Source organism: Lytechinus variegatus, chromosome 3, assembly GCF_018143015.1.
Source record: "Lytechinus variegatus isolate NC3 chromosome 3, Lvar_3.0, whole genome shotgun sequence".
Taxonomy (NCBI): Eukaryota; Metazoa; Echinodermata; class Echinoidea; order Temnopleuroida; family Toxopneustidae; genus Lytechinus; species Lytechinus variegatus.
In genome coordinates, this window is record NC_054742.1 from 28,368,285 (window position 1) to 28,383,559 (window position 15,275).

The window sequence follows — 15,275 nt, forward strand, 5'->3', positions numbered from 1 at the left end:
AACTGATGATGATATCAACGAATATCCATTGATAGCATACTCTAAAAACAATCTGCTCAAATTTGAAAAGATACCTTCATCAGAGAGCCATTTAATAGAAATTTGATTAAACATTATATCTCATCGATATGGGGAAGCAATAAAATTGACATTTTGATAAATAGGATCTACTCAGTTTTACATGAATCGAATCGATTTCTGCAAAAAGAAATATGATAACATGCCTATCTGACCAGATATTCGAGAAAGTGTCAGTTATATCTTAGTCATTAAGTATCAAAGAATTGGCTGTAAAAGGGACTCTTTTGATACATTCTCAAATATTCATTGAATTCCTGAATGAGAGGAGTATCAGTCATTAATATTTGGAATGTTGTAATTTCTTGTTTGATCACATACGCTTAGTTACACCCTGGAATGTCAAACACAGTTCAATCAATTTCACCTCCATTGAAAATGCTTGTTGTATACTATACAGTATTTCGACATTTCTCCTCTAATTACTAAATAAAGGCCAAGTAGCCCACACTACAACTGGGACTATACATTTGAAGTGTAGAATCAATAAGCCATTGAATATATTTTCATGATTGGATATATTAGAAACTGTTTGATTATATGGGTTTTGACTTTTTATTTTTACAAGTTGAGTTAGAAATGACCTTGATACGAAATACTGCCCTGCCTCAGACCACAAGTCTCTAATTATTTTATGACCAGAAATTTAGTGCACAATAAGAAGATCATTAATTTTGAAAAAAAAATGATAGTTATATGTAGTTATGTGTTGTTTCCCTTACTAAAACACAAATTTTCCTACATGGAAATGATATACTCGGTTGATTCTTGCACTGAGTGTGTGGGTGTGGGTGTGTGTGCGTGTGTGTGTATTTGAGTTTTGTCAGACGTGTATCAATCAGATATGATTATTTATGTCTGGGACCGACCTTTAACGTCACCATCCGAAAGACGTGATCAGGACTCGAACCTCTGCATCAATTTGTAACCTTTCCACAGCTTGGATTACAGGCGCACGCCACAACGCCCAGTTTTTTAATTGTGACTGTGGTCATGCACGTTATACCTCCTGAGAAAACTTTACACGACATTCCTTTCAATTTTCAAAATTATTCAACAAAATATACCCATTAAAATATCCTTGGGTGTAATGATATACTTGTACATCGTGGATTAAGTGCAGCAAATTTCATAACTTAGTACTGTGAAAATATGAGGGTGATAAAACCAACAACAAAATAGCAAATTTACATGAGCGTATATTTTGAGGTGAGTCACGTGACTGCATGAAATCAGCGAATGGAGTTACTCATCGTGCTGTTTCCCCCATTGACTGTCCGACGCCAGAGCGGTGTACAATAACGGCAACACTGTACTTCAGCATACATTTAAACTATGTCAACATTCAAAGAATGTTATTTTTGCTCTCTATACACACAAAGTCCATAGATTATATACATAATTTACACATCGAGTTGATATTACTATGTACATCCAGGTGACACATACACACACAATATTAACGCCAAAGTATGATATGACAATACCCTTGGGTTCCACATAAACTCTTCAATCAATCAATCCCCTGACTCTTTTTTGTATTTATCATTTTTAGTATAAATTACCAATTAACGTCAAGGAATATGTTTTGTTTAAATACAGTCACTTTTCATCTACCATGTCAACATTTTCACGAATGTCGTACAACGTTCAATCCAACATTCTCTTCTACATGCAGTACTAACGACGATGGTTTTTCCAATATCGTCACCCCGTGTACAGCGTTCTGAGATTGAGCGTTCTCCGTACCCGTTGAATCGGTCTCGTTGTCACCCTCACCTTCTCCCGATGCTCCTTCTTCTTTATTCTTGCTCTCTTTCTTGTACTTCATCCGTCTGTTCTGGAACCAGATCTTGATCTGCCGTTCTGTCAATCCTAAAAGATGGCTGAGTTCGATTCTTCTCCTTCGTGTAAGATAGCGGTTGAAATGAAACTCTTTTTCCAGCTCCAGTGTTTGATAACGAGTGTAGGTCTGCCGACATCTTTTCCTGCCGACTTCAAGACCAACGTTTGGACCTGTAGAAAGATTGAGCAAAGAACAAAGAAGTGGACACATTATAAAGTACTATTGAAATCATGGCAGTGATAAATACAAGTTAATATAACTCACGTAGGCCTATGGCCGCAGATAGGTGCATGTAAGTTATTTTCATTTTAATAATGTGGACCTACATCTAGAAAAAAGACCGATATTGCATGACTCATTGTATCTAATGATTTAGGATTTTACATGCATACAATATTGTTTGTTGTTTTCTTTTCAACGTCGATTTATTTTATTTTTTCATTGTTAAAATCGATTCCAACAGGACAAAGGTGGACAGAAGTCATACATATAGGTCTACATGAAATTACCATCTGTGCTCCGTAACCCAAAGATTAGCGACCAATTGCTGAATGGACTGACCAATCAAGATCAATATTACATTCGCATTTAGTGTAAAAAGTGTTCTGTCATATTTGCTATTAATCACTAATCTTTGTTTTACATGTTCCTGGATTAATTCTTCTCTGGCCATTTTTTAATAAAGTGATACATTTTGCAAATAGATATGAATTTTGCATAAAGATATTGTTTAATACTTGAGGCATATCAGTGGTGGCAAACATGCATGGTTTTGTTTGTTCTTGCGCAGTGTTGTTTGTTTTTATTATACCTTAATCACATTAAAAACAATTAAGCAAAATCAATATGTTTGATGATTGTCTCCTTTGTTAACCTTATTTCATATATGGACCTATAAATAGATACAGGTACGCTCACATTGGTCCTTATCATTACTGATAATTAATAAAAAGGATCGAGCAAACATAGAATAATGTATCGTCGAGTATAACAGAAATGGCAGACATTAGTCAGGGTGTTATGACTGTACTGTCTTTGTACGTTTTCTCTGACTACTTTTAGTTTTTATCAGTTTATGTAGGCAACAAATCTTTGTGGGTGTGATAACATTTTACCTTCCTCTGATGAATTCAAATTCATAACCAGTATTTTAAAGTGTATGGATTGCAAACAACTTTTACTTTGGATATTGTATCTTCATCGCAATTACGCGATGTAAATCTTGAACGATTGCCCTTTCTGTTCATGGAGAATGCATAATGAATTAGACCTATGTGTATCTTCAGCCCACATAAACTTATTTGATGAACATTATCTTTAATAGATAAAATACGGGAAATACTGTATGACACTTAAAATACAAACAATGTCATGAATATGGAATAATTTCAGTCATTGCAGTTTAGGAATATTTATGAAAGTAGAAAAACAGATTCAGGTACGATGGCCAGATTTCATATTCGGTATATATCATTGTTTCATTTCGACTTCGCGTTATAATCATGTAATATGCGTCTCTAATTGAGAAAATTTTAATTGGATAATTTGCGTTAAAAGTGACCCAAATATAGTTTCCAACGACAACAAACATTGAGGAACGTGTTATCGGAATATTGTTTCGGGATATATTCAGAATTTCATTTGTTACTTTACTTGTTGGTATGTGTTACTAACATTTCAATGAACCTCTGTCAACATCCGTAGTACTTGTGTGCCGGAAATTACACACAAAAATGTGCAATTTGGGATTGTATACAAATAAAAACTTAATTTTACGTTATATTGTTTTAGTCTATTGGCTGATAAATTTTGAAAAAAGAGCGCCTGATCTTTCATTCGGCTTTGGGACAATCACAATAACTTTACTATTGTCATCTTGCTAGTTCAAAGAGGTAGCAAAAAAAAACTCATTTTGTCTAACATATTAACAGATTTATTTGGCTAAGAAGAATTGCGTTAATATTTTTAGAAAGAAAAATCACAAATTCCTGATGTGCGAAGTGTTTGTGTAGCGTATAATCCTATAAAGCAATTTATTCTGAGTTGTTCTCTTACTTCTCTTCTATTTAAGAGTAATCTTTTTCCAGATATTTAGGTACTTTGAAACGAGTCGCTCATGCAGGTTTTGAGCAGAATGGATGGGATATTAAGTTCTATGTATCTAGATAAGCCGATAAAAGACGGGTGATACTACCCTAAAAGGGTGTGAAAGAGATCAAAATGGGATTTAGCAGATCAATACTAACAGGCGTTCTTCGTATTACTGGATTATTGTGGATCAAAGAGAGCATCAAAAGGCTTCCTATAAAATAATGTGATCATTAATCAGAAATGGTACAAGTCACCCTCGAAACCCCTTTTTACTCTATCATCGAAACAATCACATTATCAATCACAACATCAATATACCCATAGCGACATCACTACCCATAATATCATCATCATCATCATCACCATCATCATCATCATCATCATCATCACAATCGTCACCACCATATCAACATCATAATAGTGACAGTGGTTACAAGAATCCTCACGAAAAATGTGAAGGCAATCACAACCGCGTGGTGTGAGTGTCGTGATGTATGCGACAAAATGTCAAACCACTTGAATGCAAAAACATGGTTGGGGAATCATGAAACACGTTTTGAAATCGCATTATAATGCATCATTAAAGTAAATGCAAATTTTGAAACAAAAAATTATAGCAGAACTACCAAAATATAGTGTATCATGTGTAACACTTGTCATAACATTGATATTCGCATATCAGAAATATATAAATATGAATGTGTATTGTGTAACACCAATGTCACAACATTGATAACCGCATATCAGAAATAAATATCAAAGATTGTAACCTTAATTTATCAGTCCATTACGTGTTTGACAGGTGGTTTTATATGACAAAAATTAAACACAAACAAGCAATTGAACTCCCGACAGAAGAAAATTTGCTTGTTAAATCTTGAAAACCAACTATTAAACAAATTTTCGGATCACATCATCCAGGGCATTTTACACATGCTTATCATAAAGTTTGATATAAGTCGAATAGTGAACTAAACTTGGGGGGATGTATCAAAACTTAAGAAAGACTTGAGGCTTAAAGGTATTGTTTAACTTTGTGAGCAGCCGATTTTAAAAATTCTCAAACCAAGATGAAACATGTGTACCAGTGCATATTAGAACTAATAAACCCTGAAAACAACCATTATTGAGAATGAAAACCTAAAACTACAAGGTAAACCCCGATTTTTTAAATAGACACCTAAATAGTACACATAAGTGTATAGGATGAAATTAAGATGGTGTTTCCGGTCACTTTATATTTCAATTTTTTAAGCACTAAATAATTATTTTCGAACGCATTTTTTTCTGGGCTTCATTTTTGTAACATATCCTACACACAGGTGACAAGTGTGACCTTCTAGCTCAGATTTTTTTAAAAGTCAAACCAATGTTAACCAATCACTTTAAAACATCCAGTATGCCTACTAGCCATCCTTTCCCACGAATGAAAAAAGAAAGATTGCTACTACGTGAGAGAATAAATAATTTCAAGCCATGCACGATTTATCTTTGAACACAAACAGATTCTCAGTCTTCCCTGTGATGTCCCGACTAAGGAATCTCAAGAACCTACCGTGATGGTTTACAGGAATTTTTAATAATATTCTGGAAAGTAACTACATCTGCATGCACCTTTAAATTGGAATCGACCCCAGAAAGAGAAAGAAGATTAATATCCAAATTGTGTAGAATAACTTCAGTTTTACCTTACATTCTGGAAAATACAGTATTCGAGAATGTAAAGATAAACTTAGGTTATGAACTCCAGTGGAGAAATTTATATCATGAATGGGTTCAGTCTCTCATTACATATCCCAATTCCTTTCTTGTTCTTTTCAAGAAAATAAAACATATATCAATAATCATTACCTCTAAAATCACAAGTTGCCTCAATTTAATATCTTTTCAGTGTGTACATCACAAACGACATGTTCATCCCTTATTTTCGCCAAAAAGAAAAGAATCCTTCTAATTAAAATAATTTAGATTAGCAAAACATGAGTCTTTAATTGTGGCAGTTAAAATCATAAGATGTTGGTTTTAAAGACATGAAAGACATGAATATTACATGGTTTTCGCAGTATACATGGTATGGGTATGTGGGACTAAATACGGACATTCTGATATGATAATGAACAAATTATATGTAATAATAGCAAACGCAGGTAATTATGATGACTGAACCCGAATTCAGCCGTTGACTGAGGGTAAATTATATATAAGATGTATTCGAAATATGATTTTACCCCAAAATAGGCATATGTTGTTCTTAAAAAAATATCCTCTCTGCAAATACTGCATGGTATAAAATTAAGTACCATGCAGTATTTTCAGAGAGGGTATTTTTTTTAAGAACAACTATTCTACAAAGTACAACAAGGTGTATCTCAATTGTGATCTTAAATGTTACTATTTCACCCTGCCAAAATAAAACAAATAATGTTCTGCATTTGAATATTATTGAACGAACATCAAAACATCAATTTTATATCCTGTAAGTTATTCACTGGACGTGCCATGAACATGATGAAAATATAATTCCAGGTATTTCTTCATATTTGAGATATAATATAAGCCATTTCTTGTCTATCAAATTAATTTCTAATCATGCATGTCACTTTAAAAAAGTACATGATAAAAGCTATGAGATAGGCCTATATAGCGCGCCAGCCAGAAATATTTGCAAGTTAGTTGTGTTTATATTTTGGTCATATTGAAACAAAATTGACTGATCATGGGATTTGATTCTTCTGAATTATAAGTCTGGCAGTTGTTATTATCAAAACAAAATAAATCTCAAGAATTTGAACGGATTCGGGAAAAAGTGGAAGCAGATGTACTGAGCAATCAAACTAAGAATCGGAAGTAATATATTACGGGATTTTCAAAAAAAAACAGCGTTACGTCAGAGTTTTCTTATCGTAGAATATAGTCTATATATTAGTACAGAGGAGAAAAGTCGATGAGGTCCAAGATCGTCGCTTGTTTTTAATGTCACGAGAGAAGAAACTGGGCGATTATTTCTCTCATTTTCTTGCCCTTTCCTTAAGCTTTCATTTCTAGTCACGATGTGTATCAGGTAATACATTCCTGCTAATCAGAATAACAATTATCATTAAATTTATCATAACCGATGTTTTATATTCATTGCACTACCACCATCATCACCGATCCATGATCAATATCATAATCAAAATTGTGCGTGCAGTACGGCATCAATATTCTGAAATGAAAAACCACGGAGCTATAAAACACATAACTTCATGGAAAAACTATGTATCCCCCTCTTTTTCTTTTACACTGTTCCTTTAGGCATGATATATGGGATGATTGTAAAACCTTCGCGCCCTAAAGTTTCCTTAGGTCGCAAAGAAATCCCATTCAATATTTCATCACGTCTCGCAAGCTCCCGCACGGCGACCAGCCGCGTCCTTCCGCTCCTCACTAATGGGTCTGGTGGCCTCCACGCGCCCCGAGCCGACCCCGTTGCAATTTGTCACCGCGCCGCTGCCGATGTCTTGACACCGCAGTTAGTTTAGATCTTCGGAACCAATTCTTGTAGCTTTTCGTCTTATCCTAATATGCAAGAGCTATTATGATACTGGAGGGGAAGAATCATTACTATGAAATGATTATCGGTCTTTTTTGCGCTGGAAATATTTACTGCTTGCACTACTTCCTCTAATTTCGTTAATAATGTGACGAGTCTATTGACTTGATCATTTTGGCTGAGAACTGGTTTAACTACTATATTCGTAGCTTACAGATTAATCCAATACATTATAATTTTTTTTTGATAAAATCTGGTAGATTTGGCGGTGAAAATCATGCAGACTTTCTTAGTTCTTGTATTTCTTTATCTAAGTAAATCAACGATATCACATGTTTAGCCTACATGCTTAAGATGATTTGGAACACACACAAAATGCAGAAAATAGTAGAAAAGTAGACAAAATACAATGAAAAGTAATTCGAAAAAAGTATATCAACAAAATTAGACAATTTGATCGAACAAAAAGTTGAATCTATTCAACAGACCGTAATATTTTGAATCACATTCGATCACATTCTCTATTATTTCTAACTCATATTTTCTGAAAAACAACATTAATAATAGCAATTCTCCACAAGAAACGAATAACACGTATCAACTTAATTCTTTCAATCATTTGTAATTAATTAATGATGATGAAGATGATTATTTTGCTTAATTATTACTAGTATAATCATTATCATTATTTGTTGTTATAAGTAATCGTTGTTATTAATTATGTAATCACCATCATTATCGTCACCATCATCATCATCATCATCATCATCATCACCATCATCTCCATCATCGCTGTCTCCATTAATGTTATCATTATCATTTGATTATAGTATATCAAATCAATAACTAATTCTTCTTATAAATACTAGAATTGTTTATTTACAAGATTGGTCTTTTCCAATAAATAATTTATAAAAATGATCTGAAATATATATTTAAATGTTTCTATATTATATTGATTTTATAATGATTTTAGTTTGTCGTGCATCGCATGCACTGTATACACAGAAATGCTTAAAAACTTATAAAAACAAAATGATTGGCTCGACTATTTATTTTTTTATTCAAGGGATAAATGTGAGGATCCTGATGGGCTTTTGAAGTAGACTTTTTTTTTCGTTCTGAAAGAATATGAAAGCCAGCAACATTTTTCTATCTTTCCAACAGCTATAAATCATATAGGCCTATAATAAGTAGTATTACCCCTCGATTTTTCATTATTTAAGTCGTAAATTTGCCGAGGCATAACATTTGAAAGATGTCTAATGCAATGAATCATGATACCAACTGTTATATTTTGAATATTCAAAAAGATAAAATGGGGGGGGGGACCTTGATTATTATTTTCTGTTCAAGCACATAATGAGGACAGGTATGTCAATTGATACAGACAGTTGATTGGCCATTAAAAATAGCATACAGTATATTAGGTTTAGGGTTTAATATTGCAAGAGGTATGTATAATTATGAATACAGCCATTATCAGCTTTAGGTGTCACATTTTGTATAGAGGGGTCGCTAAAAGCAGATTGCAGGCAGTGGGGGTGAAGGGGGTGACAGGGTGCTCGTATTAGGGAAGGATTAACATGACACAAATGAGGAACCAAATGGAAACGAATCTGATGATTAATATTATTGAGCAGTATGGAAATATATAAAGCAGAGGGGGATGGAAAGCAAGAGAACTAAGAGGAAGAGAGGAAGAAAAAAAAAGAAAAAGGAGAAGAAGAAGAAAGAGAAAATGAGAAGAATTAAGAAGGGGAGTCAGAAGAATAGGATGAGGAAGAAAAGTAAGAAAGAGAAATGTGAGATAGATAGATAGATAGATAGATAGATATAGGTAGGTAGGTAAGTAGAGAGATGGAGGGACTGAACACAATATTTCAGAAAATGGTTATCTTTTTGATAAATTGTGATGCTCATTATCTATCTACAGGTGGGTCAATCATTACATTGAATAACGGAAGTTTTCCAATTTTCACTCGAGCGAAAGGAGTCCAAATCACGTTTATCATGGTTATCGATCCCACATTTTTTTTTATTCAAGTACTGTCAATGGGCGAATATCCGATACGGAAAATCTAAAAGCTGCGTAACTTATCAAGCAGTAAAAATGCAACAACTACGTGATGAAAATAAACTGATTACACCATCGATTTGACAACTTATCTGGTTTCCTATACAGTCCATCGCGTAGTGCTAAATGTTGGTTGCTGTTTTTGTGAATGAAGTGAACTGGAGTCAGGGTTATAGTTCATGGATGAGGCAAGACAAGGAGAGAAATCAGTGGTTAACCACTGAAATCTCGTCCGCTGGAACTGGCCGACTTTTGAAGATCAGATGATGGACGAATCATAGATATGCTATTTTCAAAATTACGAAGATCAACAACAGAATATAAATTCCTTATAACATCTTTGGTTTAAAAAAAGTCCACAAAGACAAGAATATTAATGTGTTTCCCATCAAACTTCTTGATGGGAAAATGCTTAGGTTTATGATAGTAGGCCCTATCTCATTTCCTTATTCAAATACGAATTAAACATGATATAGTAGGAAAGAAATGATAGGTCACTTCCATTAATACTTGTAATGAAATTGGAAGAAAAGAAAGGGATAGAGAGATAAACAAGTAGGGTGTTAACTGAGACCAGTTGGTTTGCTATATACATGACCACACCCTGAGGAGTTAATATTACACCAAAGAGTGTAAAGGTATATACAGTATACCAATCAAATGTGTTGTAATAACACCTATAGATGTTGAACTGACACCCAATATTCAACATCAGAGTAAAATTAGTGGTATGGTACTCAATGTACACCAATCACCACAACACCAAAGACCTTAGCCGCGATGCCATATTAAGTAACACTTTCTATTATATATAACACCAATATCTTTAAAAACATTGTCTATTTTTGCCCAACAATGGCATTATGGGCCTATATTTTCACACTTAAAAGGAATATGTTTTGGATTATTCCATCATACCCCCAAAGAGAGAGAGAGAAATCTCTCTCGTACAATTACATAAAATACATACAGCAAAATGTAAAATATAAAATCTGGCATACATATTTTTTTCATCTACTTAGCATTATTATTAACGAAATGATTTGAGCTGTTTTAAAGAAATAGGGTTAATAACTGTAGTATAATGCAGGTAAGCTTTTGCGCGGTGATGTTGCAATCGTGTACATTAATACAATTAAATTCAACAATCGTAATAATTATTTTTTCTCTCCCATACCTTCATATTAGGTAAGCTAATAAAAGGCAATAGTTCTTGTATAACATCTATATAATAATAAGTATATCAAAGGTGCAGCAATACGGAAATCTTGAATCAAAGAAAATAACCTCCCAAAAACAATTGTCATTATCACCCCCCCCAAAAAAAAAAAATAATTCAGCGTGCAAGGAGTTAATTCCAAAAGCTTTTAATATATTTATATGGATACCCTTGTGGTTAAATCAAAATTGTTTATGACTTAAGTGTAATTGCATTGGATTATATTGAAAGTAACCGGGCAAGTTGTCAAATTCAAGTTCATCATGTTAATCTTGCAGACCATTGGATATTATAGCATTCATTGTTGTGTAGAACGAATATAATTATGTTATGTAAATGCATTATCATATTTTCGACCTGTATTTTGTTAAAATAAATATCGAATATATAACTAATTTGTATCAAATTTATACGATATCGATGTAAAGTTAAATCTGTCGATGAATTTCCTCATGCACCTTGTCAGATGTGGCCGGAAAGTGAAATCCGGAAATTTAGAGTAGATCGATCAAATTAGATAAAAAGACTACCAGGGGTTGTCTACCAGCCTGGTTTCCTTCGTTCTTATCATACACAAGAATTACAAAAAAATAAAAGATAGAAAAAACAAGATCCTTCTGTATATAGAGCAATTGATTTGAATTTTAAAAAAAGAAGAGGAGTAATTATTTATATCTATGGCTCTTACTCACCGGTTCCATGAGACGCAATCACGTTATGATTACACATATAGCAAACGAGTAAGTTAAATAAGAACTACATGAGTCGACAGGCTTTGTACAGATAATTCCTCATCATGAAAAAAAAGGCAATGAAAATAAACGTTCCTGTACAATCGTAAAATACACATGAAAAACGCTAATTAAAAAGTTTTAGGACATACAGTATGAGCTGAAAGAGTGATCTGGACTAGTATGTGATAGCCACCTTCATGGATTTACCAACTGAAAAAAAATGCATGAACACTGTAGGCATATGATTTAACCATGTTACTGCACACCACGCATGCTTCAGAGTACAATACAATAGTTAAAACCAACAAAATGAAATATAAACTGATGAAATTCACGATGATTTCAATTTCGATTCAGAAGAACAGTTTGAATGGTTAAAATAAACGAATAGGATTCTGTATACTGTACGAAGGCGCGTGGTAGACCAATTATCACTACGCTAAGTTACTAACTTTGGATTTTACGACGTCATAAAAACGTTAAAATAAACGTGTTGAATGCGTGTCCTCATGACAAGTATTATGGTGTCAGTTACAACCTTGGCTTATCGACTGTGACTTACGATCTTAGCCCAATTAAGACGTTAAGAAAAAAACTTAATACCAAACACAAATACAACTAATCCGTTGTCTGGGCTCTTCCTCAATTAGCCATAATTAAATACGATTTTCGAGACAACCATGGAAATGGAATTCGTCGCTAGACGTACCTTCATCAACAAAAAAGATGCATGTGTCCGGTAGCATAGAGCTATAGATAGTTTTCTTACTTGATTACATTCTTTTTTTTTTCATCCAAGGATTATGTATAATTTGGGGTTTTTCCTTCCTAACTATATTTGCGTGTGTGTTTTTTATAACAATCCGAGGATTCACCCCAACGGGTCAATAATGCACCACACTGTAAATATGTAAAAAATGAAAAATTAAAAAAAATTTTTACTGAATATTGTTTGTAATTTAATTCATATTTGACACCTTTCCACAATTATTATCCCATACTTAATGTAACATGCTGATAAAAGAATAATGATATAATATATCAGATAAAGGAGCACACCGCATTTAGCTTCAACATCAGTGCCAAACGAAATGCATTATACACGCCTACGTATCTGGTATATTGGTATAACATGTAGGCCTATAATGTTGTTATACACCATCAACATAAAAATGTGTTTTTCTCTTACTTTCTAGCTTATTCACCTACTTATATAAGCGATTGCCACAGACCAGTCTGTCCCACCATCGTGATAGTAGTTTCATTTTTCGTTTACAGAGGAAATCAACGCTTGCGTGACTTCGAAACTATTCTCAGTTTAGTTTCCTATCGTGTACAACCGCTAATACGTTATGCCAAACAAAATACTTGATATTTTGTTATAGCTACATCCATAGACACAAGACAATAGCTTTCAAACAAAGATAATTAATGGGAAAGATAACCCCCATTCCACTATGAATGATGATTAAATCAATTCGCATCCCTTACAATACAAGTAAATAATATCAGTTGATTAGTGATAAACTCAGTTGATACCAGTTATGGGGAAAATGTGATTTTTAAAAGAGATATTGATAAGAAAAGTAATTGAAACGATAATGATTTTGTATACCATATTAGAAATACATGATGATAGAGAAGTATATATAATTTTAGTTTATGTATCAACGATAATGAGGGGACATGTTTCTAAAAAATAGGGTGCAGGTTTTTGGGCTTATCAACTTTTGGTATAGATTGGAGGGTGCATTTGAATAAGCCCTAATATTGTTTTCCCCCCAATTTTTTCTATAAGCCTAAAGATTTTGGGTGTTATTAGTGAGAAAAAAAATCGACCAATGTCATGAATATTGGGTCATAATGGTGAACATGCATATTTTGAGCGGAATTTGGCAAAAAAATAAAGTAATATAATTGTTCATCGGGTCAATCATGATTTCCACAAGCGCTGAGTAGAAGTTACATTGAATCTGGCATTATTTTACACTACAAATGTGTATGTTTATTTAACCCAATCTGGAGTAACATCTTCGATGGTGCGGCACTACATGACAAAATTTGCATTCAAAGAAAATCAAGTCATAGAGACAATGTTCCTCACCTGCCACGGGCATCCATGGATAACCTGAGGTAGATTTACAAGGAGACATCACCTGTGAGCAATGATTGTTGTTAGGTTCTGCTGCTGCGGCTGATACCAAACAACCTGTACCAGCGGCCAGAGCGTTCACTCTACCCCTGTAGCTCCCGTCACCCAGCTCCGCCGCTGTGCTACCCCATGAAGTCGAATTATACGTGGCAGCCATTCTGGAATCCCACGCACTCGTTGGTGATATCGGTTGGGAGATGGACCCGTAACCTGCCGACGTCGTCGAGTGGTCACCGTACCCTGCTGCCGTAGAAAAGTTCGATAATGTCCCTCCCCCGTAAAATGTGGTAGCACCGAGCTGCTGGGTGCATGATGGCTTTGTCGACGCCGCGAGGCTCGGCGACGAAGAACTTGATGAATAGGATGATGTTTTGGGGTTCTTGCTAAAAGCACACGATGAGAGTTCATAGCTGCCGGGAGGGGTGGCATAAAACTGCTCTCCTGCATGAGGATAAGTCGGAAAAAACGCTGGGTTGACGAAATAGGAACTCGAACTCATGGTGAGAAGAAATGATAAAAGTACTTCATTAAATAAAAAACAGCGAGAAAACCCTTTACGAAACTAAACCAGTGGCTCCTCTTCTCTTCCTGGTCGTTCTGTCACCGCTAATGATGTTTACTATTTGCAAAATTGATGCTATAAATTGTCGCTTGGAAATAATCTTTGAATTTGAGGCTGCATGACTCTGGTTAATATTTGAGATTCCTGCATGTACTCTGGACCTCCGTTAAAAAAAGGTCTCTCATTTATCCGAACGCCGGCTCGGATGTGAAGGGTTTTTTTCCTACTCGACACCGACGGGTCTACTGACCAATAGGAATCGAGGCACTTCAAACATGAAGGAAACCATTTGCGAGCGTAAGTTTGCTATACTATAGAAAACACACACAGACATGCACGCTAATTAAAGCCATTAAGCGACTGGTAAGGGATGCGCCTTTACCAAGGTTGATATTATGATGCTATCAGATCACTCTGCAAAAATATAATTTTCAGATTATTTATCTTTAAATCCCTTACCTTTATTTGTGAAGTTCTTTTATTAACAGGAAAGAGCATGCTGGGAAAAAAAAGAAAGAAAGAAATAAAGAAAGAAAGAAAGAAAGAAAGACAGAAAGAAAGAGAGAAAGAAAGAAAGACAGAAAGAAAGACCTTTTTTCACTTTTCAAATGAAAACTTTATTCACAAAATATAATCACAAAGTCAAGTATACAATAAAAGAATAGTTTGACATAAACATTCAAATTAAATCAGGTAGCACAGTTTTTCAACTGTTGATTACAAACACAGAGTAAAACCAAATGTTATATGAGCCATGCAATACTGCCCTCGTTAATTATTGTAAAAAGTAAGTAAAAAGTAATTAATTCGTGCACCATTTCCGTAAAAAGGCATCGATATTGAAACATAATTTGTAATAAGAAAATTCATAGAGAATTTAGATTTTTAGACGATGTGAAAGAAAGAAAGAAAGAAAGAAAGAAGGAAGAAAGAAAGAAAGAAAGAAAGAAAGAAAGAAAAAAAAGAAAGAAAGAAAGAAAGAAA

General features: G+C 34.1%; 1 protein-coding gene across 1 annotated transcript; it reads right to left on the bottom strand.

Annotated features, from left to right (window-relative positions):
• Window positions 1-975: 975 nt before the first annotated feature.
• On the bottom strand, window positions 976-14,530 carry LOC121410693 (homeobox protein HB1). Its single transcript, XM_041602942.1, has 2 exons — window positions 13,682-14,530; window positions 976-2,094 (listed from the first exon to the last, which is right to left on the bottom strand). Exons 1-2 carry the CDS (start codon window positions 14,226-14,228, stop codon window positions 1,709-1,711), a joined length of 933 nt encoding a protein of 310 aa, XP_041458876.1. The 5' UTR covers window positions 14,229-14,530; the 3' UTR covers window positions 976-1,708.
• Between the last annotated feature and the right edge of the window lie 745 nt (window positions 14,531-15,275).

What these genes read in the sequence shown, in the direction of transcription:
- LOC121410693 (XM_041602942.1), bottom strand. Translation starts at nt 14,228, where the DNA reads ATGAGTTCGAGTTCCTATTTCGTCAACCCAGCGTTTTTTCCGACTTAT. An exon ending in TCCATGGATGCCCGTGGCAG is followed by an intron (nt 2,095 to 13,681) that starts GTGAGGAACATT and finishes ATCTTTCTACAG; the next exon opens with GTCCAAACGTTGGTCTTGAA.